Source organism: Eptatretus burgeri, chromosome 4, assembly GCF_056783735.1.
Source record: "Eptatretus burgeri isolate ZD-2024b chromosome 4, Ebu_testis_v1, whole genome shotgun sequence".
NCBI classification, from domain to species: Eukaryota; Metazoa; Chordata; class Myxini; order Myxiniformes; family Myxinidae; genus Eptatretus; species Eptatretus burgeri.
In genome coordinates this window covers 85,698,611-85,725,517 of record NC_140964.1, presented here as the reverse complement: position 1 = coordinate 85,725,517, position 26,907 = coordinate 85,698,611, and the positions used below count along the sequence as shown (strand labels likewise).

The following is a 26,907-nucleotide window of genomic DNA, read 5'->3' as shown; positions in this document are numbered from 1 at the left end:
AACTGATCAATCTGATTTCTGAACAATACTCTGGTACTGAGAGTGCTGTGAAGTGTGGTGTTTCCATCTCTGACTTTCATGGATCGAGGCTTTCAATGACATCTTGGATGGATGCCACTGTCTTGTCTGTACCCGTTTATGGTGAGGATGTTGATGTCACGGAGAGACTCACTTACCTTGGCAGTGACATTCAGGTCTCCGCATGTTGTGAGTCAGAGGTCAATAAACATCTAGGTCGGGCCTGGGGAGTCAGGTATTCACTGGATCATGGGGTGTGGCGCCGTATGTACCTTTTCAGAAGGATGAAAGTCCAAGTCTTAAGTCCATGGTGCTTTCAGTCTTGCTGTACGGATGTGAAACTTGGACTCCGACTTGGGATCTGAGATGAAGACTTATCTCCTTCGGTACCAGTTCTCTTCGGTGAATCCTTGGCCATCGTTGGTCAGACTTTGTGTCCAACAAGCGGTTGCTGAGAGAGACTCAGATGAGATTGGTTACCTGTATAGTCCATGAGCATCAGCTGTGGCTGCATGGTCATGTGGCTCATTTTCCTAACGCCAATCCGACCTCCCAGATTCTCTCAGCAAGGAAGCCTCGTGAGTGGAGGAGGCCAATGGGCCAACCATGTTCCTCGTGGTTGCAGCAGGTTGATTAGCATCTCAGGGAGATGGGGATGGGCCAGGCTTTTTCCTGGGGAATGGCCAGATGGAGGCCCCTGGAGTAGCGGCGGAAAGTGGACGCAGTGACGTGCTGCTCCGGCACATGCTCCCATACCTGACCTGACTATGACACATGTAAAGGTGAAAATTTCAAGTCATATACTCACCCTCATGGGAGGGAGATTTATTTCATGGCCTGTCTCTGGGTACCCCAAAAACATTTGCAAAAATTGAGGAATATTGGCCAGGTCGTTTTTGATGCGATAACATTCAGACATACAAACATACACAAAGAGAATTGCCAAATTTTAGTGAGCTCTTACCCGATATCTTCCATGATACAGCCATGCCAGCTATCAGGGCATTTGCATTTGTCTAGAAGAATGTTAAAATGTCCAACATCAGCAATAGAATAACACAGACATTTATAACAATATTATTTAAAAAACATACACTCTCACGAAATAAGAATTATATAAAGTTATCATTCAAGTGCATAGCAATGCAGACAATAACTTGATTGCTTAAAAGTTTCTGAGCAATAAATACATTTACCAACATCCCATGCAAATACAATTATAATCTTGAAAGACATTAAAGATCCCACTGTGTTCTTCGCGAAGAGTAGAAGAGCTATCGCCTGCACCCTGAACAAATTCCAAATTGCTGCTTTAACCTACAGGGGGAACTGCATCAGTGGCAAAACTATGCCACCCCCTTCTCTAACCCAGCAAATGCTACCCACAACCATGTGCTGCATATGAAAGGAGAAGCCCAATTTAAATTATTCATACAATTGCCTTACATGACATGTACTGCCCTTCCTCAGAGATTAAAGAAACAACAGGCCCTTTTAAGACAAAAAATACTGTTTCTCCCACTTACAGACCATCAGGAAGCACCTCACACATGCTATGTAGAGCAAGTCATAGACAGGTAACACTAACAAAGAAGGCACATGATGATAGCTGTTTCAGCCTTTGGGGCTCATGAGGTTAGAGCACCTAATCTTCTTACTTTCACTACTAATCTCCTTTCTTTGCAACCTCCTTGGCTCAAATATAAAATGTTTTGACCAGAACAATAACCCAAACTTACCATCCAGGATATTGTGGTTGTTCCTCAACATGCCCAGGTTTTGTGCGATACCTTGGGCGAGAGTTATCGCCATGGTCCCGATATTCCCGTACTGCAGAATGCAGAACACACTCATTCAATCTGTTCAACGAGCAAATGCACCATTTAAATTGTGTAGTAGTATATCAAAATATCTTTTGCACCAAATACAAAATGGAGTACTGCTCTCCCCTTTGGGCTGGCACCCCTGCCTCAAAACTTGCCCTTCTTGATGCCATGGAAAGCAATGCCTTCAAAATCATTGGGATCTCTCGTGATGAAGCAGAGGGTCCAGGCTTGTTACTCTCACATCACAGACAGGTTGGTGTTCTCTTTGCATTCTACCACCTCCTTTTTAGTCTTGCACCCTCAAACCCCTCTCGGCTTTGTCCCTCCCAGGTTTCTGCAAGACGCACATGGCCTGCCAATAACTCTCTTCTTGTTAAACTCCGAATATTCAGGCTCACTGCTCACCTCCTCATTTGTTCCTCTTTTCTCTCACCTGTGAAACCATCTTCCCCAGTCTGTTAGGTCCTATTCTTCCATCCAGGGCTTCAAGACAACTGTTCACCACTTCCCCCATCTATACTGATGATCTCTTCTCTCCCTAAATGACCCCATTTCCAAGCATTCTCCTTTCTCGGTTATTAGTCCTCTACCAGCTTCACCGGAGGGGACTATAGGTTTGCTCTCCATCTGTCTGTCCATTTGTCTGTCCGTCCCACCTGTGGTCTTTCAGACATTTTTCCAATTATTTTAACATATTCAACTGAAACTTGATATATGGCTTTATTATGATATGTTACAGAACAAGTTCGAGTTTCAGGGCGTTTCATCAATTATTTTTTTAACAGAGGTATTCCCTTTTGGACTTGGAAAATATCACATCGGTAGGGGCATGAATTGCAAAGCAATTCTCACTCTTGTTGAGACTGTTCCCCCTTTCCCTCACCTAAAGTTTATTGCTTGGTTTGTTCCTTTTCTATTTAATCCCTGCTCTCCCCTTCCTCTTCTTGCTGTGTTTCATTCAGCTTGTGTGTAGCTTTCACCTACACATGTCCTTCCCCTCCCCTTGGTCTCACTGTTACTTCCACTCTGCCGAATATCCAGGCTCACTGTTGGTGTTTCCCTCTTTCCATTTTTTCCCCACTTTTTCTGTAACTCTTTCAAGAGTCTCGATCATGTATTAAAAAATAAATAAAATAAATAAAAAACTGTACAATAATCCCATGACGATGTTCTCAACATTTCAAACACTACAAGTGCCTGATTTGCTCTACACATGCAACAGCAAAGTTAGGGGCAATAAATAAGTGCCCTGTAACCGAAGCACTTCATATTTCAAATATCCCTTGGTTTGCTAACATTGTAATCAATGGACATGGTGGATAATCCATGCAAATGTTATCATGATTAAATGAAGCATTCAATCCAACCGAAGACCAAATACTGCACTGGAGTCATCAAAAGGAAACCGAATAAGTAAAGAGCAAAGATGAAATCATCAGGAGGAACCTGGATAGGATTCAGGGGTCAGCTGCTACTCCTCTACTCCCAAACCCATCCAGGCACAGCCAAGTGTGCCTTACAGAAAAAAATTATGCAAGAATTTGCTTCTGTTCGACAGATAGATAAAGAAAGATAAACAAGAGCGATCATGGCTTTGCGATACATGTCCCCTACCGATGTGATATTTTCCAAGTCCAAAACGGCATAACTGAAAAATTGACGAAATGCCCTGAAACTCAAACTTGTTCTGCAGTATATCATAATGAAGCCATATACCAAGTTTCAGTTGAAAATGTTACAGGGTATGGGGAAAAAAAGTCTGAAAAACCACAGATGGACGGACAGACAGACAGACAGACAGACAGACAGACGGGGAGCAAACCGAGTTTCCTCCAGTGAAACCGGGAGGGACTAATTTAGAGTAAAAAAGACAAAAGATAGAAAAGAAAAAGCAAGAATTGGAATGAATAAAGAGAAATGTGAAAAAGCAGAAATAAATGTGAAAGGAACAAAGATGTCAGGAAGAACACACATCGATACAGTACATATAAAAAGTTTACACCCTCTTTCAAAATTTTCACCTTTTGTTGACTTATAGCCTGGAATTAAATTGCATTAAATGAGACTTTTTCCACCTGTATTTACACATCGTAACCCACAACTTCCAAGTTAAAAACAAATTCTACAAATTCCAGAAAATTAATTAAAAATACAAAAGTAGAATATCATGGTTGGATAAGTATCCACCCACTGAGTTAGTACTTCGTGGAAGCACCTTTGATAGCAATTACAGCTGTGAGTCTGTTGGGACAGGTCTCTACCAACTTTGCATACCTTGATTGGGAAATATTTACCCATTCTTCTGTACAAAACTATTCAAGCTCAGTCAAGTTGCGTGGGGAGCGTATTTTCGATTGCCATGCCATGCCACGCCACATATTTTCGATTGCATTTAGGTCGGGGCTCTGACTGGGCCAACTCAAGGACATTTATATTTTTGTTCCTTAGCCACTCCAGTATAGTTTTGGCTGTGTGCTTTGGGTTGTTGTCATGCTGAAAGGGAAGCTTCCACCCAATTTCACTTTCTTGCCAAGGGCAGCAGGTTTTCCTCTTGGATTTTTCTTTATTTTGCTGCATCCATTATCCCTTCTCGCCTGGCAAGTGTCCCAATCCTTGCTGATGAGAAGCATCCCCATAACATAATTCTGCTACCACCATTATTCACAGTCGGGATGGTGTTCTTTGGGTGATGTCCCGAGTTGGGTTTGCGCCAAACGTAATGTTTTGCATATAGGCCAAAAAGTTCCATCTTGGTTTCATCAGACCACAAAACTTTTACCACATGGCTTTGGAATCCCTGGAGTGGTTTTTTTCATCCCTCAAATGGGACTCAAGGTGGGTTTTTTTGAGTAATGGCTTCCTTCTTGCCACCATACCGTACAGGTCAGACTTGTGGAGTGCTTGGGATATTGTTGTCACATGCACACAGTGACCAGTCATTTGCCATAAAGGCATGTAGCTCTTTCAAAGTTGCCATTGGCCTCTTGGTGGCTTCTCTGATCAGTCTCCTTGCTTGAACATCCAGTTTGGAGTTATTGCCTGATCTCGGCAGGGTCTTGGTGGTACCATACGCCTTCCACTTCTCAATAATTGTCTTGACTGTGTTCCAACAGATATCCAAGGCCTTTGAAATATTTGTATACCCATCCCCTGATCTGTGCCTTTCCACAACTTTATCCCAGAGATCTTTTGAAAGCTCATTGGTTCTCATGGTTGAGTCTTTGCTGTGAAATGCACTACCCAGCAGAGGAACCTTAGAGGAACAGCTGATTTTATTTTGAAATAATCAGAATCATGATAATTTAACACAGGTGGAGGCCAATTCACTTGGTGTGTGATTTTGAAGGTGATTGGAGCTAATTTAAAATTGCTATTATAAGGTGGGAAAGGGGGGGGGGGTTTACTTATCCAACCAAGATATTCCAGTTTTGTATTTTTAATAATTTTTCTGAAATTTGTAGAATTTTCACTTGGAAGTTGCGGGTTACGATGTGTAAATAAATGTCGAAAAGTTTGATTTAATGCAATTTAATTACAGGCTATAAGGCAACAAAAAGTGAAAATTTGGAAAAGAGGGTGTGGATGTAGACTTTCTAGAGGCACTGTGTATTTCAGCAGTTACTCCTCAGACTCAAACGCAGCAACAGGTACAAGCAACCAGAGGTCTGTCAGTGGGGAAGCACAGTCCACACAGCATCAGGATAAGGTAAACACAAAATCAAATGGAAGACCAAGTCCTTCTCTTGCAGCCAAAATATTGGCAACAGATATTCATATTTTGGTGGTAGCTTAAAGGTTTAGGCTTAGGATCTTAAGGTCCTGAGTTCAAACCCCAGCTATGCCAAAAGAACAACAGATGGGTGCACTCAGCCCATCATCCTTCCAAGATCAGCAAAATGACTACCAGCTTGCAGTGGAGTATCCTGTGTCGGAGTGGCGACCTGTCCAGAATTATAACCCCGAGCTAATGAAACTGCCTCGGCAGCCTTATGCACCAAATGGCACGAAGAGAATAAACAGCAATAGATATTGCAGTGTTGCACTTGAACCTGGTTATTCTATGTTGCTCCAGTATGAAATTACTTGTTTTTGTTGCCAGCCATAGGTTTATTAAGAAAACAGGATAAGCAGAAAACAGTACCTCAACAACACCTCCGCCATGGTTCCGGGAGCAAATTCCCCCAAAGTAAGCGAGTCCGCTGTGTCTGCTTTGAAATGTCACACCCCTGAAAAGATCAGAGATTGATAGACAATGCATCAAATATTGAGTGTGAATAATTGCACTGAAAGATTGCAGTGAAAATGCTGCATTTATACCATAACTTGTGTTGTTTCTAACACGACTCAACTCAATAAGTTATTGAAATATCAGCTGCATTTTTCCGTATCCTTTTCTCACCTGTGTTGCAAGTCGTGGGAAAGGTGGTGTATAATTGGACCTACTGTTTCATATGGTGATATGTTACTGCATATGAATAAAATGGAAATGTTGAAAAAAAAGTACTGAATATAGCAAGAGTTTTCTGAATCTAATTGATATGAGAAACGGGATTGAATGAGACTCAACATTATTATAAGTGAAGAAGATGTATGAGGAAGAGTTTTTGTTTTAATGGAAATTGAAACCGGCTCATCTATCCTCACTTTACTCAACTATATCATACTGTTTGCAGATTGGGAATAATTAGTTATATCTCCCACAGGACAATTGTTGCCAGATGCATGCAGGCAGGGACAGTCGGATGCAGGGACAGATGGATGGACGGATACAGGCGTGCCGAGACCGATCTCCTTTTATATTATAGATTAGAGATGAGGAACATAGCACGGAATCAGTGCAGAATATCTACTGTTTCAGTTGTCCCACTTGGCATGGTATTGTGGTGGATCGACATGTGATCCGGCCCAGGGTGACAGAATCAATCGGCCACTGCAACCGCTTTGACGTGGTTCGCCGGGATTCATACCAGGCAACTGGGACGGCTCGACAGCTGTAACAATAGGTTTCTGCCACCATGATTCTTCAGCAATCCAGTAGGTTCACTCATTGTCTGGCCTAAGATGTAAAAATGTTACTTTCATCGGTTGGTTCTCAGCTACCATAGTGTGTTTTCGAATATTGATTTAAATCGGTATGCTCTGCTGAGTGCGAGTATCAACTGCTCACTCAAAACAGCGAATCACGTTTTGAGTGGTGTGACTTGTTACAATCTTTTAGTTTGCGTGATTAATACGTATAGAGCTTTAATTTGAATGCAAGCACAAATATTATATGTGAATTAACCAGAAGCAGATTATTGTAAAATAATTACTGACTACAATGAAAACATTTCTTTCTTTCATATCAAGGTTGCACACACGAGCACAAACACGCACATGACACAGAAAACAAAGAATTGTGAATGGATAAGGAGAAAAGACTTGCTAATTGAGGTGTCAGTACTCAGCGATTTTGGGCGAAACGACACAGAAATCAAGAACATGACCACATACCAGGATCTCAAGAATGAAGTCAAAAGATTCTGGAAACTGAAGAGCACCAAAATTGAAACCAGAGAAAATTGGAGCAATGGGAAAAAATAAAGAACCCTAAGGAGATCTTGAATACCATCCTGTAAAATATTAAACTACAAATGAATGAACTACAGTTGGAAGCTGTCTGGGGCTCGGTGACAATTCTGAAAAGAACCCTCAGAATAAAACTCTGAGAACAAGAAAACTTCACAACTTGGTCCATGAATCGTGATCCCTTACCAAAACGGAGGTGGATATTTCGAGATGTGGGAGGACTCCGTTCCACCTTCCGAAACCCACATATGGAGATAACAACCAACGGCATATACGAGATTAAGATAGTTCATAAAGAGGCTGAGCCAACCGAATATTTGTACTAAGCCATACTCCAACAATTTGAAATAACGCAGGAAAGTGTAGATAGCCTCAGGTGACATTTTTTGTGGTTCACAAATTTCCTCAAACCCATCTGGTACAAATTTGATTTGCAGGTCATTTCCAACTCGGTGCCAAAGAAGGGAATCTTAGAGTGTTGAGATAATGGCACACCATCATCATTGGGGTCCTGCTGCTTCTTTGGATGGCAAATGACACGATATAGGATTTATGGAGATAATAATCAAGGATAAAGGTGTCAGGATATTATTGATGCCAACCAATGAGGTATCAATGGTTGTGACCACCGATGGAGTGCCAACTGATCTAGGATTATATGGATGTGAATTTAGAGTCAGTATAAAGCATCCATATACAAGATTATGCCAATTGCAATATGATAATTGTCTACCAATTCATGGCAAAGTACACTTATGTCTTTGGATTGTTTGTGATACATGTATGTAATATAAAAACAACGCTCCACAAATAAAAGGGGGATCAACCTCTGTGCACACACTGCAATAAGCTGATACTGCTGATCACTGCAGCCCCCTGCAGAGTAAACACTTCACGGCTTGGCAGACTACACCAATTGAGCCTCTCGGAAACACAGTGGGGGGTGAGGGGGGAGGGTGGGTGGTGTTGGGAGGTGGTTTATTACATTAATCACAATCTTCTCAGCCACCTCTCCAGACCTGTTTGTGGACCACAGATGGAATAATGTGTGGCATAAGCCCTATTGGCCAGAACCCACACTGCAATAGCCTGTGTGACAGGTGGTTCCTGGTACCATAACAGTGACGGGGTCTGTATTTGATACAAACCTTAAAAAGAAAGTGTTTATCAACACCAGCAATAACTTACGACAGGAGGTGGACTGTGTCACTGTGGTCAATGACCAGCTGCCGATGATACTTCATAAAAAGGTGCAGTGTCTGCAAAGGGTCCTTCTTTACAGACACCTTATCCTCCATCGTCCATGTTTCCATGGCCACCAATACCACACGGGTTTTAAGATGCTTCTTGAAGATCTGTAAAGATATGAAGAATGTCAGATCTCCCCTCTTTAATCATGGAGGTAGCTTTACATGAATAATGAAAAGTTCTCAATAAAAGAGCATCTCAGTGTCATGAGTAGTTTACTTTGACAAAAGCACTCGACCCAACGATAGTTCAGCAGTATCATGCTCAATTGCAAGCATTCTAGTATTCGCGCTCATATTTCGGAAAGCACAGGATTCGACGAACCCTTGTCAGTCACAGTACCAACCAAGAGGCACTACATTGTGGAACCTTTATGCAGGAATTTAACCTTTTTTCAGGCTGGGGTGGGTAAAATGATTTGCCCTCAAATTGCCAAATACTGATTCTTGACTTTTTCCTTTGAAGTCTTGAGCATTTTTTTTGATACCAAATTTATGCAAAAAAAAAGTTTAAAATATGCATAAAATTAGCATACTTGCTTAATTAATAATTGATATTGGAATATGCATAAAATAAATTAATAATTCAATGATTATTGGAATATTGGGAAGTAAATGTTCTATCTACACACCAAATCTCGTGTCAATCAAACGTTCCATCTCATAGATCTTGGGGTGGGGGGGGGTGTAAAAATGACCCCCTCCCCAGCCGAAATGTACTTTGAAAAATCCCAGCCTGAATAGAGTTAAGCTTGGAATACTATGACCTTTAACTATGGGGGTTAAAAATTTCATGACATCTCTGCTGGAGTAGGGTTTTGACGCAGGTAATCTGGAAAAGGTCTGAGACTCATATGCATCGATGCAAAGTTACCCATTTTGCCTCATGGGGTTTCTATTGTGTATGTGCTCCTGGTGGACTCATTAGGCTCTATATGGTTTGCTTCCATTGGCAGATCAGAATGAAAAATCCAAAAATCCATTGGGACCATACTCTGTGCAGAGCGTTGGTGCTTTCTCAGCAGTCTCCTGGGCTGCTAGGCACAGTCCTGGATGGGTCGCCACTCCGAAGGATGACAGGCTGAGTAGAATGAAAAATATCATATTTTATCCTATTTAGCTAATCGTTCATCCAGTTATGACCTTTCTGCATGTCTATCAGTTTATGAAAAATTGTTAAATGACATTATCCAATCTCCTCTTAACACTTTCAACTCAAACACAATTCTGCCCTCAAGTTGTTCCACTCACTGCAATCCTTTAACCATGGTGCTTCTAATCAATTGTTGTTGCACGTTATATCACTACTTCTGATGCTAACTCTGGATTTTTACTTTTTATTGGTCGATGACTTGCTACGAAGCGATTCACATCACTGGCGAGTAACAGGTAAAGGCCCGGTCACACCTTGACGTTTTAGCCAGCGATGGCAACGTGTTAAAATTTATGTAAAACGCTGGCTTACGTTGAACTTTTGATGTTTTTTTTTAAAGATTCGGACGTATTCATAGCGACTTGGTCTTATGTATAACGCATTGGTAACTACACAGAACGTTTCGTTGTGTTATAGATAACTTATACCAACGAATGCTGAACCTGTTGGCGGCCTACACAACCGATGCCCAACGATAGTCTAACTCAGGCATAGCGCGTTGCATGCATCGCCGACGATGTCGTGACGTAGCCTATTAAAAGGCTGACCAACAACGATTCGAATCATAACTGCCGTAGAAATGGAAGTGACAACATCGCGGTCACACCTTGGCGATCTTGCCAGCGTATGCCGACGTAACAAAAAGTGTGTCTAAAACGTTGGGGCACGTCGAATACGGTACGGGTAAGTTTGGTATGCGCGAGTAGAACGCTAAATACGCTATTATACGTCGTAGTAAGTAGAGTACGTCAAGAAATTTTGAACATGTTCAAAATTTTACGACGTACTCGGCGTATGACACACGTTCCGCATGCGATGGGGATAAGTTTTACACACGATATGCGGACGCTTACACACGTCCACAAAGGCTACTTATAAGCTACTCATAAGTCGAAACACGTCGCGGTAATGTCTTTTTTACGCGAAACTTATTTCTAACTTATGTTTGACGTGCTTTGAACCAATTCTTTACGTAGTCCCAACACACATCGACGTATGTAGACGTATTCCAATGACGTCTTCCGGTCGACAAAAAAAAAAAAATTAACGTGTTTCTAGCTTACAACTGCCATATAAAGACGTGTTCCCAGCGGTTTTGGGAATTGGTATATAAAAATGCTGCTCATAAAAGGGGAACCCAACAGTGTTTTCGAGTTCCTTTTTGAGTCGATGTCCATGTCAGCAGTAACATTATCAGTATCAGTATTAGTATTAGTAGTAGTTTGTTCATGTTGGCAGTAGTAGGTGGGTGTGAGGGGGAGGGTGTGGGTTATGATGGATCGTCCTTGCGTCCGCGTGTCCACGGGTAGGTTCATAGGCTGCCACTCAACGATTTAAATGGCTGCATCTCCACGATTGAAAGTAGACGCTTGCGCTCAACAATTGGATTTTTTTTTACACTTAACGACTTTTAAACGGTACCACTTGTGGTGTAGCCTGCGGGCATGCAGGGCGGGGCATGATGATGGGAGGAGGGGTCGTCATGGTCGTCGGGTCTGCAAGTGATATAAGGTGTGCGCGCCGCCTGAGGCGCTGTAGTAATGCTGGAGTCGCCCGGCTTGTAAGTGTGCTGAGTACGTAATAAAAGGACGGTGGTGGGCAACGTACGCCCGCGCTCCCGCTTGTGCAACACAGCTCGGCTCGACTGTTCCCTCGCTCGTGCCTGCCTGCTAAGCATCTTCTACACGACACAATACCACTCAGCTAGTTTCATTGTTTACAATGAACGATTTAAATTGCTGTCACTCGCCTTTGTTTTTTTTTTGTTTTTTTGACGCTGGGGTTTGGAAATTTGAAGCGTTTCTTCTGAACGTGTTAAAACGCTCAAACTCGACTATTTTAAATAGACGCTGCCGATGGACAATTGGAATCATAGCCAAGCAAGACATCGAAGTGTGAACATCCTCGTCATGCCGAAGAAAAGTTTGAAGAATGCTGCAAATAAGTGTCCTGGCCGTGGCCGTGGACGCTGACGCAAGGACGATCCATTATACCGACGTCTTTCAGCCTATGATTAACTTACAAGTAGCATGTGTTGACGTCTGTCAACAATCGCAGACCGTGCCTACAACTTGTGGCCAGCGTAGCGGAACCTGTGAGTCATACGCCAGCATACGTCGTAAAATTTCAAGCATGAAAAAATTTGAGGACAACCGAAAAGTACAACGTTTAAAGCCAACGTACAACGATGTATGGCAACGTACTACGACGTATGCCAGCGTGCTCTCAATGTTATCAAAACTTACACATAACGTATTCAACGTGTGCCAGCGTTTTAGAAAAAAAATTCAAAAATCGGCATGCGTTGGCTAAAACGTCAAGGTGTGACCGGGCCTTAAATGGGATCGAAAGCATGAGGAGGGCATTGCTTTTGTTGGGGGGGGGGAGGTGGCAGTACACAGTACAAGGTGGTGAAGCAGGCCAGAAGGGAGGCATATGGAATATTTTGTTCAAGAAGTGCTTGGGTGCGAGAGGAAAAAAAAAAGTTGATGCATCACGAGTATGTCACAGAAGATTCAGAGAAGATATTAAGCCAGCCGTCCCAACTGTTAGCAGATGTCTGATGACTGTCATGATCGCAAAATGCCTTTCAAAGAGAGTAAACTATTGTGTGTTCAGGTACCCTGGGCAAATTGTTAATTTTAAAATTCCTTTATTCTCATTAAATGAACAACAAACAAAAAAACATTTATTTATCGGTTTGAAACATTTTTCCAGGTTTCATTTCCGAGTACTTTTGTAAATGCAACACATTATAAACTTGATTACCCTCCTCATCTGCAGGGATGAAGTTGATCAAATATTTCACTCGGTTATTTAGATGGTTACAACTTGAAACTCCGCTTTTAACTGCAAGAAGTTATGCCAGGTACCAAACGACGCTCTAATGACAATGCCATCCCATGCTGCCCGTTCCAATGGCGATGCTATCCCACTCCACCCATTCCAATGGTAATGCCGTTCCGCACCGCCCGTTGCGATGACAACCTATTTAGTCATTTTTTTTATCAAACTATATTTCTCATGGCAAATACATCCCATGAACTGCCACTTATAACTAACTGCAAGCAGTGATTTCAACGTGGGCACTTACACAACTGCGAGGAATAAAGTTTGATCGGTATGTCATCACAGTTCACACGATTTGGCAGCCATATTGGATCGATGGAAAACGTTTAAAAATGGTTTTCTCTCAAACCATTTTACCGATTGATGCAAAACTTGAAATATATCATCCACAACCCATGTGGAAAAAGGTGTGATCACAATGACATCATAGGTCACATGGATTGGCAGCCATATTGGATTGAAGAAAAATCTTTAAAATCATTTTCTTTGAAACCACTTAACCAATGAAGTTTTAGTTATCAAACTTTTATCGCCAAGGGTACTCGATGATATACCTAAAGTTTCGCATCGATTGGTTCAGCTGTTTAACAGAAGAGGATTTTTAATGGTTTTTAGCTTCAAACCAATATAGCTGCCCAACCACATGACCTGTAACATTTTAATTTACAAACTTTATTTATTATGGTCAGTCGATCATATACACCACCTGGCCAAAAGTATGTGGACACCTGCTCGTCCAACATCTCATTCCAAAATCATGAGCATTAATATGGAGTTGGTCCCCCCCCCCCCCCTTTGCTGCTATCACAGCCTCTACTCTTCTGGGAAGACTTTCCACTAGATGTTGGAACATTGCTGCAGGAATTTGCTTCCATTCAGTCACAAGAGCATTGGTGAGATCAGATATTGATGTTGGGCGATTAGGTCTGGCTCGCAGTCAGCATTCCAATTCATCCCAAAGATGTCCGATGGGGTTGAGGTCATGGCTCTGTACAGGCCAGTCAAGTTCTTCCACACTGATCTCAACAAACCATTTCTGTATGAACCTCGCTTTGTGCACGGGGGCATTGTCATGCTGAAACAGGAAAGGACCTTCCCCAAACTGTTGCCACAAAGTTGAAAGAACAGAATCGTCAAGAATGTCATTGTAAGTTCCAGTGAAGGGAAATCTTAATGCTGCAACAAAGTGAAGTTCGAGCCCGAACCATGAACAACAGCCCCAGACTATTATTCCTCTTCCACCAAACTTTCCAGTTGGCACCGTGCATTTGTGCAGGTGGCATTCTCCAGGCATCCACCAAACCCAGATTCATGAGTTGGACTGCCAGATGGTTAAGCGCGATTCATCACTCGAGAGAACGCGTTTACACTGCTCCAGAGTCCAACGACAATGAGCATTACACCACTCCACAAACGCTTAGCATTGCACATGGTGATCTTAGGCTTGTGTGCGGCTGCTCGGCCATGGAAACCCATTTGATGAAGCTCTCCACGAACAGTGCTTGTGTTGGCATTGCTTCCAGAGGCAGTTTGGAACTCAGTAGTGAGTGTTGCAACTGACGACAGACTATTTTTCTGTGCTACGTGCATCAGCACTTGGTGGTCACGTTCTGTGAACTTGTGTGGCCCCCCATTTCAAGGCTGAGCTGCTGTTGCTCCTAAACGTTTTCACTTGACAATAAGTGCACTTACAGTTGACCAGGGCAACTCTAGCAGGGCAGAAATTTGATGAATTGACTTGTGGGAAAGGGGGCATCCTATGACAGTGCCACGTTGAAAGTCGCTAAGCTCTTCAGTATGGGCCATTCTACTGCCGATGTTTGTCTCTGGAGATTGTATAGCTGTGCGCTTCATTTTATACACCTGCCAGCAATGGCTGTGGCTGAAATAGCCGAATCCACTAATTAGAAGGGGTGTCCGCATGCTTTTGGCCATATAGTGTATATGAACTTTCACGTCAATCTATTAAACAGTTTCGGAGAGTAAGAGATTTATTAAAGGATCTGTTTTTTCGTTCTAATATGGTTGCCCGACCATATGACCGATGATGTCATAAATTTAAAACCGGACGCTAACTGGGTAATTGATCATGTTTGTGAAGTTTCGTTTTAATCAGACAACGTTCATTTTTCTATCCAATATAGCTGCCAAACCACATGATCGATGATATTTTTGCAATCAATCGTATATCCCCAAGGGTAGTCGATGACAGTTAAAGTTTCGCATCATTCAGCTCGGAGGTTTGAGAGGAGATTTTTAAAGGTTATCGCTAAAATCCAATATGGCTGCCAAACCGTGTCATTGATGACATCATAGTAATGAAACTTTTTGTTCCACATGGATAGCCAATCATACCTGTAGAGTTTTGCCTTTATCTGTTTAGCCGTTTCAGAGAAGAAGAATTTTGAAGGTTTTTCTTTTCAAAAAAATATAGCAACCATACCACATCGTTGATGACATCATAATCTTTTTTTAAAATTGAATTTTCTCTTTTGATAAATTTAAACATCATAAATTTAATTTTCTTGACAAGTTGCTTCGTAGATGAATCTCAAAAAAATTTCATACTGATAGGATAAAGCATTCGACGCATCCAATTATGACATAATCATGAAGGCAGCAATGACATCGTTATCAAATGTTCCTGATAGCACCAAGTTGAATTTTTTTTCATTCAGCGGTTTCTGATATATACCAAGTTTTTCCTTTTCTCCAACATGGCTGCCATACCACATGACCGATGACGTCTTATTTATTATTTAAAAAATTATCCATGGGTAAGCACTTCTATATTGAAAGTTTCACATCAATCCCTCAAGCAGTTGTGGAGAAAACAAATTTAAAAGTGAATAAATCTGAAAAGTGTGGCAGAAGAAAAAAAATGAATGAAACAAAAATAATAGAGTTCCTGTTACTTGATAAAATGTGCAAAAATGTAGCGGAAGAAGAATGATAATAAACGGAACAGAAACAATCGGGATCTTTCAGTACCCGAATGAAATGAGACATTCATATCTGTGATTTTTGAAGGTTCTTTTTTTTTTTTGAAACATGATCTCACTTCAGTCCAATTTTTCATGCAATACTAAACAAAACACCTGGCAGTTAATCATGATGTATGTTCAGGAACTCACGAATATAACTCACAGCATCAACCAGGTTCACAATGGACTTGGCATCGTTGTTAGTCAACTTAACAGACTGTCGATGCTTGAGGTACTGGCACAGGCACAAGGGAAGGAAGAAAGAAAAATATTCCACTTCAAATGACACACACACACACATAAACAAAACAATATGAATCACATCTCATCGACTGCATTGTATAAAGTGTACAAAACTAGACATGGTCTTTATCAATCACTGGGGCATTTCATTGCAAAGTCAGAGGTTGATAAAATTTTCAATCAATGATTATCAATTACTTCTAAATGATAGTGTTGAAATACTTCAACAAATGAAATGAAATTAAAGCTCAATTTCTATATTATATGCTTCCTAAATATTCTGGGTTTAATAACGCACACTGAAATTGTGTGTCAGTGTCATTTCCACCCAGTGGTGGTAATGTGATTATAAAGCATCGTCCAGGCTAACATTCATGAATGACAAAACGAGAATATACATTAAAATGACAGTACCATTGCGTCCAGGCTGTTTCAGTTAAATAAGGGAGAAGGAAGGGGGAAGACCAAAAGAGAGGGAAGGGGAGTATAAAGGTGAGGAAAAGGATAAGGCAGAATGAGAAGGGAAAAATGAGGGGGAGGTTGAGAAAAGAGGAAAAGGGAAAGATGGAGATGGGATGTATTTTCGTGCACGTACAGTGCAGGTATCCCTCAATTTACAAACGCTTGGTTCATGCTTTTCACTGCAACAAAACTGACTTTATACAACATGTTTTTCGATTTACATTTCCATTTTTCACTTCAACAAAATTCAAACAAGTAGAGGTACATTCAAAGTACTCCGCCACCATGCCAAATAAATAAATAACAAATCCTCCAGCGTGCAACATTGCCTGGGCTCGGTGCCCAGTGATGCCGCCTTGCAGCACATGGAGATGGAATTGGGAGGGAGCGGTATACAATAATTGATTGATTAATTGCATAATTGAAATAAATAAATAATAATCATAAAATAATTAATTTCTTCATCAATCGGGTAATAGCAAACCAAAACCACCAGTTTCATCCGAATGTGTAACTTTTTGAAAATTCAGTAATTCATCGAAAAATGAATGATTAATCAAGTAAATGATTCATCAATAAATCAAAAATACCCTCTATAGCCAAATCACTTGTTCACCGGCATGTCCAAATATCAGCTTCCTAGCTCAAATGGTGCCTGAGATATTGCCCAGATGAGAAAGAAAATAAATAAGGAATGAACAAATCGAGAATAATTAATTAATTAATCAATTAATTGATTAATCAAAAAATAAAAAATAATTTTTTGCCAAAGCACATCTTCACTTTTGTCACAAATTTCAGCTTCCTTGCTTAAAGGATGGCTGAGATATCGCCCAGACAAACAAGAAAACAAACAAACAAACTGAGTACACCTTTCCTTCGGCGCCTGGTGATGTCATGCATCGCCTGGATATAAAAGTGGGAAGGAGCGGTGTACAATACCGTACAGTACAGTAGAGAGTTATCATGGAAATTTCAAAGAGCACTCCACTCCTTCAGTGAGCCATGTCACAGCCATGTGTATGCTGTATGCTGCCACCGCTATGCGTACATGTGAACGACGCATATCGTGCAGCTCACTATACCTTTGTTCGACATCTTGAGCCTCCCATTGTGAAGTCTTCCGTCATTTAAAATTGACCATAATCTCACTCATCCCTCAAGATGTCAAAGCAAGAGACCTTCCTCAAGCTCAATTGCTACCCCAGCGAAACATTCACGCCAGGCTACAAAGCTGGTCATGAAGATGGACGTAATAAAATACCCCCGAGCGGGAGTGCCGGTCATCTCTGCCAGAGGTCGGCAGAAGCAAAATCAAATTAGGGGCATCTATATAATCGATTCCATGGCTCGTGGATTTCATGTAAAAGTACGTACGGACTACATGAGGATGCAAGCGGTGTTTTGGAATTCAACAGGAATGAGTGGCAGTGAAAAATGAGTGATGCACGCATTCCAAAACACGTGTGTGCATCTGAGTTGCATAACAGTGTCTGCACTCATACCAAAATGCTGTGTGCATCCGAGTCGATAACCAGTGATCGTAATAATCAATACAACTCGGCAGAACTCATATTTTTTTGCCTAACTCAAAAAAGTTCAAAAAGTAACTCTGTGCCATACTGGAATAGGGGCAGTTCATAAAGTACGTACGCTCTACTTCCAGGTTTCAAAACCACCCACCCCCCCTCTGTATGCAGGCTGGTGACCACCCACCCACCCCCATATGCATCTCATATCACATTACAATACTTGAAGATTACAACGAACTGTAGATTTATCTCAAATGCATCAGTAATTATTAACTACGGTAACACAGTAATATGAAACAGTTATTGGCATCCACGGATTCAACATCACGTCGAAAATGTTCCTGTGAACGGGGATATTTTTCCCCCTCACGATGACGACAGGCTCACCTTCATCTTCTGAAACGCTTTCATGAAGTCCGACACCACTTTCATAAAGTATGTATGCAGCAGCCGTACCACCCATCCACCCCTGTACGCAGCCCGTACACGGGCTTTAAACCACCCACCCCCTCATTTTTGTATGTACTTTATGAGCGGCCCATACGGAGCAAAAATATGGAATAATTATGCCAGACAGGTGCAGCCAAAAATTTGCGCAGGACCCGGAGCATCTTCAGAGATTGGCGCCGGCCTCCGGATGACCACTTCAAATTAGCACCGGACATGTAAGAATCAGAGCGAAGTTTGAAGGGCTATAAAATCGGAACGAGAGCAAATTTCAAAAAATGGCTCGTGTTGTTCTCGATAATAGTCCATAGTATCTGAATCACTAATAACATTTGATCTCTCTTGATAAATGAGGGAGGAGAAACGATTTTTGCAACTTTGACAGCCTCGTGACGTTGACCTCGACCTTGGACGACCTAGAAAGTTATATTGTTGTGCATGTCTCATCGACCTCTATCCATTCCACTATTGGTTATTTGTCTCCACTCGGTTTGATTGTGGACGGACGGACGGACGGACGGACAGACTTCGAGACTGGCTATATTATGTCATCTCAACTGAGATGACCTAAACATGTAATGAGAAGGGTGAGAAACTTCATGTCATTGGCCATTTGTGGTGAGTACATACACCTTGGAAAGGTGAAGGATTTCGTATTAATTTATCATTAAACACATTAAGATCAGGTTCATTTCATACAATAAAACAATATTTAACCAGAGTTACCTCCGCCACGAAAAGTGGGCGGACGTTGTATATTCATTCACCCATGCTCATTTGTCTGTAAGCAGGATATCTCAAAACGTTATGGACAGATTCAGCCGAAACTTGGTGGACAAGTTGGGAGTGTGGCAAGGGCAAATTCACAAGGTTTTGGTGAAGATCCAGATGCAGATCCGGATTCTCAAATTTTTTAAGTGATTCTTCAGCATTGAGGGATAGAGCCAAAAACAAACAGTACACAGTACATCAAGAATGCAGAATATGTCAAAATATTATGAAGAGATGAGGACAAAACTTTGTGAAGTAATTGGGTATGTGATAAAGTCATAATAATGATACAAAGTTATAGACTGACAAAAACAACAGTCAGAATATAGATTACAATGACTGGCCTATCAATAGGATACAAAATGTAAATGGTTCAGCCTAGTGGAGGGATGTGCTCCATCGAGTTCTGTTCTGGTTAAACAATCTCACCCAAACATTTTTGCAGGATATTATGATACTTTATAGGATGCAAAACATTAGGATAGTTGAGAACAAAGTACTGGACTAAGATCAAGGAACAACTACAATCATATAAATGAGTTTACCAACTTTTTAGGTTCCTTGATGTGTTTTTGCATCATAACTCACCATATTATAGTCGTTGATGAGTTTGAGTTCGATGTACTTTGTCTCTTTGAAAACATCCCGCCGGACACGTTGGGCCTGTGAAAAATACCAAGATGCTGTGAACAAAATATATCTTCAGAAAGAAATGTAAAAAGCATGTTAGTCCGTGCATGCTAAGCACGATAATGTAAAAGCATGGCACAAGTGTGGCATTAAAAACACTCGACAAACGAGAGACTCAGAATAGTCCAAGAAATAAAAACAGGAAATACATTTTCTTATTAATTATATTGATGTGTATTGAAAAAAGAAAATAAAAAACATTTGTGTCTTGGACGATTGTCTCGGATTTGTAGAACCTTTTGAACGTCCCTTGGACGATTAAACATACTTCGATAAAACTAAAATTACCCCCGGTTGGGGGTGACGGTCATCTCTGAAGCTCTGCAGATGTGGATCTCTGATCGGCTTAGAATGGCTTCGATGTCGTCTTGTCTTTTGGTTCAACGTACAGACGAAAGCCCGGGAGTAAAGGGGATAGAAAACCTCAGAAACCAAACTACATTTCTGAGTTATCCAGAGATAGATTTTGAAAATGGTTGATTTGGAACATTTATGATCAATGTGTCTTCAAAAGGATAGAAACCGGACCTCAGAAATCAAACCGCATTTCTGAGTCATAAATGGCGGATGATATTTTGACAATGGATGATTTCAGAAGTTTACAGCATCGGTGGGTGACCTTGACATTGACCTTCAATCAGGTCTAAAGTCATACTGTCGTGCATCACTCATCGACCCCGACCTACAGACCAAGTTTCATCAAGATCGGGCGAATTTATTTTGACCGTATCACATCAACGATTTTTTCCAACTTTGAAGACACGTGACTCGATAACCAGGACGAATTAAAAAAAAACCGGCCTGACCAAATTTAGATATTGTTCCATATTATCAGAATCCGAAGAAATTTAGAAGATCGGATCACAAACGATGGGGGAGATAGATTTTGAAAATGGACGATTTCGCAACTTTGGAGTGGCCTTGACCTTGACTTTCAATCGTGTCAAAAGTCATACCATCGTGCATCATCCATCGACCCCTACCTACATACCAAGTTTCATCAAGATTGGGCGAATTTTTTTTGACCGTATCACATCGACGATTTTTCCAACTTTGAAGACACGTGACTCGATAACCAGGACGAATTTTAAAAAAACCGGCGTGACAAAATTTAGATATTGTTCCATATTATCAGAATCCGAAGGAATTTCGAAGATCGGATCGTAAACGGCGGAGAAGATAGATTTTGAAAATGGACGATTCCACAACTTTGGAGTGACCTTGACCTTCAATCGGGTCAATGGTCATACCGTTGTGCATCCCTCATCGACATCTACCCACATACCAAATATCAAGAAAATCAAAGAAAAAAAATGGGGACGGCCATACGGACATCGAGACCGGTTTTATTAGGTCATCTCGTTAGAGATGACCTAAAAAGTGTCATGCGGATCCAGAAAACTCTCAAATATCACGAGTTCTAATATCACATATCTAATACCACAGTTATAATATCACAGGTTTAACCAACCGCGGGCAACCAATTGTGGTCTGATTTAGTTATGGTGGTGTTTCATTTTGGCCAATCGCAGTTTTCGAACTGAGGCGAGTCATTGCTTGCATCCCTGTGTACGATTACCTTCCATTACAAACCTTTTCTTGTATCTTGCGCACGGTTAAATATAGTAATCAGACCAGCATAAAGAATGATGCTCAGTTTAATAATGAATCGTAATCAAACACAAAATGACATATGGATATCCTGTAATACTAGATCTCCAAGATATTGTAGACATACAACAGTAAGTAATCGCATCCAAACATAAAACGATGGACAAAATTAATTGTGCCAAAAGGAAGAGAAAGGTTATGACATTGTGCAAAAAAATTGAGTTGTTAGATATGTTGACAAGAGGTGAAAGAGCGGATTTACCCCTTTGAGTGGAAAGGTGTATGAGAGAAACCATTGCAGATTTACCAACGTTTCCACAAGGCACTCGGGGCCGAAGGCTCCAGTTCAAACATGGCTGACCATGATGCTGGGAAAAACTACCCACCGCAGCTTATGGACCTAATCAAGGCAAAGGGATTTATGCCAGAGCAGGTTTTTAACGCCAAAGAGATGGGATTATTTTGCAAGAGGATGCCATCTCGTACCTTCCTATCCAAGCAGGAAAGATTTGCTATGGATAAAGGTGGCGAAGGATCGTTTTACCCTTATTCTATGTAGCAATGCGGCGGGTGTCTTCGTCGTGCTCCCGATAATCCAACAGCCATCACAAGTTATACACACACTGGATCGACGATAGAAACGACCCATTGGAGGGGGGAAGGATGAAAGCAAAAGAGGGCAGCTCGGGAGGTGACTTTTCTGCCTTAAGATTTTCCGTTGGGGTTTTTAAAATGTATATCCGTTCAGTGTTTATTGTCTTGTATAATCGTTTCAATAATTTTTCAAATTGAGTTTTGCTTGTGTTTGGGTTTTGGCAGGACGGCAGCAGGAAGCGGCTCGGCCCACGCAGGTGGCCGCCATTCAAAGTGCCTGGTTATCGCGCTCATGTGGTGTTTTGCGTTGCATTTTTGAATACAGTATTGAAACTGGAAGGGCACTCGGTGGAGCGCATTCCTCCACCACGTAATGCCTGATCCACAAGAACATATCGGACCCAATACATTTTTCGAATATGCTATATATTGTATTTGGTCCTATCTCTCAATGGTGAAGAATCACTTTAAAAATTATCGGATCCAGATTCGGATCTTCACTAAAATTGAATCAATTCTTCCTTGTCACACACCCAGCATGTCCACCAAGTTTCATCCGAATCCGTCTACAACTTTTTGAGATATCCTGCACACAAACAAACAAGCAGTCATAGACTGGTACTTACGAAAGCGTCAACTTGACCTCTGACCTTGTCTAATAAAAGCTGTCTCGAGAGAAGGTAGCGACGCAAACCAGAAGTTTCTACGATGATTCTGTACAAAACCATCAAAAATCGAATATTTGACTTCACTGTGAACTTGACCTTTGACCGATTTTGACCAAAATCTAATCAGCACTAGCCATCACCCTCGTGAATCACGTGGTGTAATTTGACATTGGTAGCTTCTTCCGTTCTCGAGTTATCGTGCCTACAAACAAACACACACACAAACATACACACAAACAGAGGACGGAAGTCATCAATATACTTACGAAATCTTTAGATTTCGTAAGTAACAAGCAGTCATAGACTGGTACTTACGAAATTGTCAACTTGACCTCTGACCTTGTCTCATAAAAGCTGTCTCGAGAGAAGGTAGCGACGCAAACCAGAAGTTTCTACGATGATTCTGTACCAAACCTCTCATAAAACATCCGATTTTTACCAGAATTTCGACAACCTAGTAGGAAGCATACTTAACCGTTACCAAAAGTGAAGAGAGGATTGAAATTGACTTCAAAAAAATACCCCCGAGCGGGAGTGCCGGTCATCTCTGCCAGAGGTCGAAAGTAAGTAACTCTGTGCCAGACTGGAATAAGGGCAGTTCATAAAGTACGTACGCTCTACTTCCGGGTTTCAAAACCACCCACCCCCCTCTGTATGCAGGCTGGTGACCACCCACCCACCCCCATATGTGTCTCATATCACTTCACAATACTTGAAGATTACAACGAACTGTAGATTTATCTCAAATGCATCAGTAATTATTAACTACGGTAATACAGTAATATGGAACAATTATTGACATCCACGGATTCAACATCACGTCGAAAATGTTCCTGTGAACGGGGATATTTTTCCCCCTCGCGATGACGACAGGCTCACCTTCATCTTATGAAACACTTTCATGAAGTCCGACACCACTTTCATAAAGTATGTATGCAGCCGTCGTACCACCCACCCACCCCTGTACGCAGCCCATACACGGGCTTTAAACCACCCACCCCCTCATACATCGCTAATCGCTTGCAAAGCCAGCAGTTCCTTATGAACCGATGTTCTTAAGTCGTGACGATGCAGTCCCGAGCGGTGTAATTTACCTTTTTCTTTTAATATCACAGCACGTCATTTATGAAAATAAAAGTACAAATTGACATTCAAGACAATGCTCATGCCATAAATGAATGTAAGTGTGCATATAAACTTGTGTTCCATTGTTTAGTGAAATCTGACAAAAGCTTCAAATGTAATATTTGTCTCGGAGAGTTCCGGTTCTTGATTTAATACTTCTTTTTGTATGTACTTTATGAACGGCCCATACGGGGAATCAGAGCGAAGTTTGAAGGGCTATAAAATCGGAACGAGAGCAAATTTCAAAAAATGGCTCGTGTTGTTCGAGATAATAGTCCATAGTATCTGAATCACTAATAACATTTGATCTCTCTTGATAAATGAGGGAGGAGATACGATTTGAAATCGACGATTTTCGCAAATTTGACAGCCTCGTGACGTTGACCTCGACCTTGGACGACCTTGAAAGTTATATCGTTGCGCATGTCTCATCGACCTCTATCCATTCCACTATTGATTATTTGTCTCCGCTCGGTTTGATTGTGGACGGACGGATGGACGGATGGACAGACGGACGTACGTACGGACGGACGTATGGACAGACTTCAAGACTTATTATTAGGTCATCTCTACTGAGATGATAGAGATGACCGAACGAGCACGTAATGCCTTGCGTTACAATCCCCCCCATTAGCATAATCTTCAGTACATAATACCTCAGATATGACACCTGACATAAATCTCATAAAACATCCGGTTTTTACCAGAATTTCAACAACCGAGTATTAAGCATTACCAAAAGTGAAAACAGAATTGCGATCCGAGTTAAAACGAACTCGTAACGTCGACCGAAGCAAAAATCTCATTTCTCCACGCAATTATTTAATATTATTTTATCAAAGTCACAAAACCGTAATATTCGGCCATCCACCAACAATCTCTACATAATCCGACGGCTTAGCAAGTCAGGCATGCGACGATAACCTTTATTGTGATAAAAAATGACTTTTAAACACCATCTTTATCGAAAAAACCGTCAGCGCGCACACGCAAAACCTTTACGTGACTCAACGTCGCGTCTGCTCGAGCGCGCTGCACCACGTGACGAGCCGTGACGCGGCGAGTGAAATATTTTTTATACAATCTTAAAGCGTCTCCAAAACATCCGATTTTTACCAGAATTTCGACAAGCGAGTATTAAGCGTCCCAAAGGGGCTGTCACACCTTGACAATTTCGCCAGCATATGCCGATTTATGAAAAAATTGTCTAAAACGCTTGCACATGGCCAATACGTTATGGGTACGTTATGTGTACGTTAGTTGAACGCTGAAAAACACTACCATAGGTCGTATTACGCTGATTTAAAACGTTGTACTTTTTGGTTGTCCAAAAAATTTTGCATGCTTGAAATTTTACAACGTACTCGGCGTTTGGCTCACACTATCCGCGACGCTGGCCATAAGTTGTAGGCACGTTATGCGATCGTTGACACACGTTAATTGTATGTTACTCATAAGTCGAAACACGTAGAGGTAACATCCGCGTACCCGAAACTTATTTCTAACCTATGAGTAACGTTTAGTAAGCACGCTACACGAACGTTATTCACACTTAGCAACACGCTACTTGAAAGTTCCTCATACGTCAAAACACATCAAAGTAATGTTTAGGGTACCCGTGACATATTTATAACCTATGAATAACGTGCTTGGGAATTATTACGCTATGCATACGCAAGACTATCGTTGGGCAGAGGTTGTGGATGACTAAAACATGATAAACAATCGTTGGTATAACTTATCTATAAGTTATCGAAGCGTTCTGTGTTCATTACTCGTACATTATGCATTTGTCAAAGTCGTTTTTAATACTTTAAAAAGTAAAACAAAGAAATATTTCATCGTGGGAATGAGAAAAAAAATTAGCCGAAAAGAACATCGAACAATGGTGCAAAGTAGTCTCCTATTCGTGGACGATAAGAGGATCCATCATCACCCACACCCTCCCCATCACGCTCACATACTACTACTGACATAGACATACTACTACTACTACTACTATTACTACAGTCACGCACACCAACTACGACTAATTGTATTACTACTACTGATACTACTGGCATTGACATCTACTCAACATGGAGTCTGGAACAATGATGGGTTCCTCTTGTGAAGCCCATTTGTATACACCAATTCCCCTTAACGCTGCCAATACGCCATTACACGGTAGATGTAAGTTAGAAACACGTTCAGTAAGTGCTGTGGTCGTCCGGAAGACGTCAATCAAATTCGTCAACATACGACAACGTGCGTTTTAGATACATTTCAAATAGGGTCATCGCATGTTACTCAAAGGTTAGAAGCATGTTATACTTAGGTTCAAAGCATGCTACACATAGGTTAAACGCACGTTACTCATAGGTTCAGAGCACGCTAGCCATTGGTTCAAGGCAAGTTACAAATAGGTTCAATGCATGTTACTCATAGGTTTCAATTATGTTAAACATCGGTTCAGAGCATGCCACTCAGAGGTTAAAAGGACATTACCCATTGGTTGAAAATTAGGTTGCGGGTATGTTAAATATTACCTTGACGTGTTTTGACTTTTGAGTAACCTACAAGTAACGTGTGTCCGTCGTGTGTAAACGATCGAGGAGTGTGCCAGGAACATATGAGAACGCATGCGGAACGTGTTAGCCATACGCCGAGTACGTCGTAAAATTTTCAGCATGCTTGAAATTTCACGACGTATTACACGTACCACGTAACATGACAGCACACTTCATTGTTTTCCAGCCGACTCTTAACGTATACACAACTTACCTATACCGTATTTGACGTGTGCCTCGCGTTTTAGACACATTTTTCATATAATAGGCCGGCATACACTGGCAAAATCGTCAAGGTGTGACTGCGAAGTTGACACTTCAAATTCTGAGGTGGTTATGATTGAAATTGGCGTCCAGCAGGTTCTTAACAGGCTATGCCACGAGTCCGCCGGCGATACGTTTAGCGCGCTATGCGTAAGTTAAACTATCGTTGGGCATAGGTTGGAAACGCTGACAACAGGCGAAGCATTCGTTGGTAAAAGTTGTCAATAACACAACGAAACGTTCTGTGCCCGTTACTAATATGTTATGCATACGAATAACACGTTATGAATACACCCAAAACTTAA

At 41.3% G+C, this 26,907-nt stretch overlaps 1 protein-coding gene across 8 annotated transcripts in view; it reads right to left on the bottom strand.

Annotated features, from left to right (window-relative positions):
* ADAM11 (ADAM metallopeptidase domain 11) overlaps nt 1–26,907 on the bottom strand; it is a 266,893-nt gene that overhangs the window by 151,991 nt on the left and 87,995 nt on the right. For all 8 annotated transcript variants that reach the window (XM_085879155.1, XM_085879152.1, XM_085879151.1 and 5 more), the window contains 6 exons: nt 19,690–19,764; nt 15,810–15,881; nt 8,601–8,767; nt 5,986–6,070; nt 1,758–1,848; nt 983–1,034 (listed from right to left, as the gene is read on the bottom strand). In XM_085879155.1, coding sequence (XP_085735281.1) covers nt 983–1,034; nt 1,758–1,848; nt 5,986–6,070; nt 8,601–8,767; nt 15,810–15,881; nt 19,690–19,764 — 542 coding nt within the window. The remainder of the gene's footprint in view (nt 1–982; nt 1,035–1,757; nt 1,849–5,985; nt 6,071–8,600; nt 8,768–15,809; nt 15,882–19,689; nt 19,765–26,907) is intronic.